We start from the raw sequence: 5000 nt of genomic DNA on the forward strand, positions 1-5000 counted from the left end.
AAAACACACTCGTGCATGGTAACACATACATTTGGGGCCGGAGGCATCTTGGTTTACCACAGGGCCATAGTAGGGTCACAACTGCAATCATAGTGAGTGTGTGTGTGTGTGTCTCCCTCACTCTCAGGCTCTGCAATGAGTGAAAGAAAGAGTACCGAAACCACCGTGTGTGACGTTCCTGTGCAGTGGGAGGTGACTGCATGATGTTTGGTTGCTGGAGTGTGTGTGTGATGGAGGCCTCTCTGAATCACCAGTCCAGAGTGAGTCAGAGGCCCAGGCTGGTGCCCCCCTGGTGGGGCTGAGACGCCACCACCCACCCCCTACCCACCATGCACCTGGAGGCCAGGCTGGGGATAGGGCTGTGCTGTACACTTTCTAATTGTGTAGAGTTTAGTAGAAGTAACATACACATGCTAAAAGCAGTGAGTGTGAGTATGTCAGTGTGTGTGTGTGTGTGTGTGTGTGTGTGTGTGTGTGTGTGTGTGTGTGTGTGTGTGTGTGTGTGTGTGTGTGTGTGTGTGTGTGTGTGTGTTCTGTCCCAGACAACTACTTAGACAAAAGGATGGGCTTGTACCCCTCCCTTTGCCATCCCATAAATTTAGCCAACCACATACTCTAGGGGTCAGTACAGTAACCCATAGCAACGCTGTGGTACAGACAGGCTGGGGTGCTCACAATGGCACTGTAGGTATCCACAAACGCACACACAGACACACACAGACGCACACACACACACACACAGACACACACACACACATACACACACACACACACACACACAGGAGCTGAAGTTTGGCCGTTACAGTTTAGACAAACTGAAGACTTATAGAATGTTCTGAAGTAGAAACATGACGTCAGCTTTAAAGTTGACTCAGCTCTGTCAATAAATGACTGGTTCATCCCTCTATAAACACTCACATGCCTACACAGATACACACACACACCAACTTCTGTACGTCAAACACCAGACTCAAGGGATCGGAACCGTGTGTCCGTCATGATGATCTCCATTCATTAAGAAAAGAAAACACAGCTCGGGACAAGGCCAGGTAGATGTGGCCAGGTAGATGTGGCCAGGTTGATGTGGCCAGGTAGATGTGGCCAGGTAGATGTGGCCAGGTAGGTGTGGCCAGGTAGATGTGGCCAGGTAGATGTGGCCAGGTAGATGTGGCCAGGTAGGTGTGGCCAGGTAGATGTGGCCAGGTAGGTGTGGCCAGGTAGATGTGGCCAGGTAGGTGTGGCCAGGTAGATGTGGCCAGGTAGATGTGGCCAGGTAGATGTGGCCAGGTAGGTGTGGCCAGGTAGGTGTGGCCAGGTAGATGTGGCCAGGTAGGTGTGGCCAGGTAGGTGTGGCTAAGTAGTTGTGGCCGGGTGGGTGTAGGCAAGGCCATGTAGGTGTGGCCAGGTAGGTGTGGCCAGGTAGGTGTGGCCAGGTAGGTGTGGCCAGGTAGGTGTGGCCAGGTAGATGTGGCCAGGTAGGTGTGGCCAGGTAGGTGTGGCTAAGTAGTTGTGGCCGGGTGGGTGTAGGCAAGGCCATGTAGGTGTGGCCAGGTAGGTGTGGCCAAGTAGTTGTGGCCGGGTGGGTGTAGGCAAGGCCAGGTAGGTGTGGCCAGGTAGGTGTGGCCAAGTAGGTGTGGCCAGGTGGGTGTAGGCAAGGCCATGTAGGTGTGGCCAGGTAGATGTGGCCAGGTAGGTGTAGGCAAGGCCAGGTAGGTGTGGCCAGGTAGGTGTGGCCAGGTAGATGTGGCCAGGTGGTGTGGCCAGGTAGGTATAGACAAGGACAGGTGTGTGTCACTCCTCCCCTCTTACCTGTGGGCCAATCGCAGGACGAACAGCTCCAGGAAGGCGGAGTCTATGAGAAGGTTTTGGTCATCGCCGTGAAGCTCATTGAAGCCGGGTAGCCGGTCGGCCCAGCAACGCGTGGTCTCCATAGAGATGGTGAGCAGCCTATAGAATAGCTGTATGTACTGGGTGTCAGAGGAGGAGGAGGGGGCTTCCGCCGCACTGAACTATCGTACAGAAAGTGAGAGGGGAAGGAATGTTGTGAGTTAGAGATCAAATGTTGGGTTGGAGAGAATGAGAGAGAGAGAGAGAGAGAGAGAGAGAGAGAGAGAGAGAGAGAGAGAGAGAGAGAGAGAGAGAGAGAGAGACAGACAGACAGACAGACAGACAGACAGACAGACAGACAGACAGACAGACAGACAGACAGACAGACAGACAGACAGACAGACAGACAGACAGACAGACAGACAGACAGACAGACAGAGAGAGAGAGAGAGACAGAGAGAGAGACACGGAGAGACAGAGACAGAGAAAGAGAGAGAGAGAGACATGGAGAGACAGAGACAGAGACAGAGAGAGAGAGAGAGAGACAAATAGAGAGAGACACGGAGAGACAGAGAGACAGAGACAGAGAGAGAGAGAGAGAGCACGAGAGAGACAGGGAGAGAGAGACAGAGAGACAGATACACAGAGAGACAGAGACAGAGAGACAGAAAGACAAAAAGAGAGAGAGACAGAGAGAGAGACAGAAAGAGAGAGACAGGGATAGAGACAGAGAGGCAGAATGAGAGACCGAGAGAGGCAAAAAGACAGAGACACAGAGAGAGAGAGAGGCAGAGACACAGAGACATAGAGAGAGAGAGAGAAAGAGATAGAGACAGAGAGACAGAGGTAGCCCACCTGGCTATAGTCCAGTTCCCTGGGAGTGCAGTGTGAGTAGGCCCTGAGCAGAGCAGAGAGCAGGCTGAGGGGAGGCGAGGGAGGCGAGGACTCCGCCTGCAGCGGGCTCTTTGGTTTGGAGGGCAGACGACCTCGACGGCCCTTCAGGTTGTCTGTACGCACCACTGAGGAGAGACCATAGAGAGAGAGAGATCAGATTTCAGACAGGAGAGAGAGAGATCAGATTTCAGACAGGAGAGAGAGAGAGAGAGAGAGAGATCAGATTTCAGACAGGAGAGAGAGATCAGATTTCAGACATGAGAGAGAGAGAGAGAGCAGATTTCAGACAGGAGAGAGAGAGAGAGATCAGATTTCAGACAGGAGAGAGACCAGTACCACATTAGAGTACCACAAAAAGGGTGAGGATAGCAGGTATGGCTCATTTTGGTAAACTACTGATGAAAGATGAAAATCCCAGGCCCATCCTTCCCACTGTTCCACCATTCCCACTGTTACTGGCCAGCAGAGGGCAGTGGAGCTGTGTGAGAGTTACTGTGTGAGAGTTACTGTGGGAGAGTTACTGTGGGAGAGTTACTGTGTGAGAGTTACTGTGGGAGAGACTGTGGGAGAGTTACTGTGTGAGAGTTACTGTGGGAGAGCTACGGTGGGAGAGTTACTGTGGGAGAGTTACTGTGGGAAAGTTACTGTGGGAGAGTTACGGTGGGAGAGTTACTGTGGGAGAGCTACTGTGGGAGAGTTACTGTGGGAGAGTTACTGTGGGAGAGTTACCGTGGGAGAGTTACCGTGGGAGAGTTACCGTGGGAGAGTTACCGTGGGAGAGGTACTGTGTGAGAGTTACCGTGTGAGAGTTACCGTGGGAGAGTTACCGTGTGAGAGTTACCGTGGGAGAGTTATTGTGGGAGAGTTACTGTGGGAGAGTTTCCGTGGGAGAGTTACCGTGGGAGAGTTACCGTGTGAGAGTTACCGTGGGAGAGTTACCGTGGGAGAGTTACCGTGGGAGAGTTATTGTGGGAGAGTTACTGTGGGAGAGTTACTGTGGGAGAGTTACTGTGGGAGAGTTACCGTGGGAGAGTTACCGTGGGAGAGTTACCGTGTGAGAGTTACCGTGGAATAGTTACCGTGGGAGAGTTACCGTGGGAGAGTTACCGTGGGAGAGTTACTGTGAGAGAGTTACTGTGGGAGAGTTACTGTGGGAGAGTTACCGTGGGAGAGTTACCGTGGGAGAGTTACCGTGGGAGAGTTACCGTGGGAGAGGTACCGTGTGAGAGTTACCGTGTGAGAGTTACCGTGGGAGAGTTACCGTGTGAGAGTTACCGTGGGAGAGTTATTGTGGGAGAGTTACTGTGGGAGAGTTTCCGTGGGAGAGTTACCGTGGGAGAGTTACCGTGTGAGAGTTACCGTGGGAGAGTTACCGTGGGAGAGTTACCGTGGGAGAGTTATTGTGGGAGAGTTACTGTGGGAGAGTTACTGTGGGAGAGTTACCGTGGGAGAGTTACCGTGGGAGAGTTACCGTGAGAGAGTTACTGTGGGAGAGTTACGGTGGGAGAGTTACGGTGGGAGAGTTACGGTGGGAGAGTTACCGTGGGAGAGTTACGGTGGTAGAGTTACCGTGTGAGAGTTACCGTGGGAGAGTTAACGTGGGAGAGTTACCGTGGGAGAGTTACCGTGGGAGAGTTACCGTGTGAGAGTTACCGTGGGATAGTTACCGTGGGATAGTTACTGTGGGAGAGTTACTGTGGGAGAGTTACTGTGAGAGAGTTACTGTGGGAGAGTTACCGTGGGAGAGTTATCGTGGGAGAGTTACCGTGGGAGAGTTACCGTGGGAGAGTTACCGTGGGAGAGTTACAGTGGGAGAGTTACCGTGGGAGAGTGATCGTGGGAGAGTTAGAGGGTGACATTAAATCAGGACTCCTGAGGGACCTAGAATCAGTAGGAGATGCCAGTCTGTCTGATTTTCACAACTTAAGTCCTTGTCTTACCAAAGCAAAATGTGTGCATTGGGTGTGTGCACCTGTGTGACTGCTGTATAGGCCAGACCATTACCGGCCAATCACACCATCATTAGAGATACACACCATCACCATGGAGACCAGGGGTCAGATTTACCTTATTAGAAGATGTGTTCTATAGGAAAATGAGCTAACGGGACTGATTGTGATCGTGCACGAGAGTTTGTGTGTGAGTGTGTTCCTACCCTCCTTCACCATGCCGACACTGAGGCACTTCTGGAAGCGGCAGTACTGGCAGCGGTTGCGTCTCCGTTTGTCCACCGGACAGTTCTTACTGGCCAGGCACACATACTTGGCATTCTTCTGCAC

The 5000-nt window shown here is 52.4% G+C and overlaps 1 protein-coding gene across 1 annotated transcript in view; it reads right to left on the minus strand.

The window, feature by feature from the left end:
• Positions 1 to 5000, minus strand: part of LOC109883486 (nuclear receptor subfamily 4 group A member 2) — a gene marked incomplete at its 5' end in the record, with an annotated part of 13944 nt that overhangs the window by 8866 nt on the left and 78 nt on the right. The window contains 3 exons of the mRNA XM_031816519.1: positions 1810 to 2009; positions 2683 to 2846; positions 4877 to 5000. The exon at positions 4877 to 5000 is cut by the window's right edge and continues 78 nt beyond it. Of these exons, the coding sequence (XP_031672379.1) occupies positions 1810 to 2009; positions 2683 to 2846; positions 4877 to 5000 (488 nt within the window). The remainder of the gene's footprint in view (positions 1 to 1809; positions 2010 to 2682; positions 2847 to 4876) is intronic.

Source organism: Oncorhynchus kisutch, unplaced genomic scaffold, assembly GCF_002021735.2.
Source record: "Oncorhynchus kisutch isolate 150728-3 unplaced genomic scaffold, Okis_V2 scaffold811, whole genome shotgun sequence".
NCBI classification, from domain to species: Eukaryota; Metazoa; Chordata; class Actinopteri; order Salmoniformes; family Salmonidae; genus Oncorhynchus; species Oncorhynchus kisutch.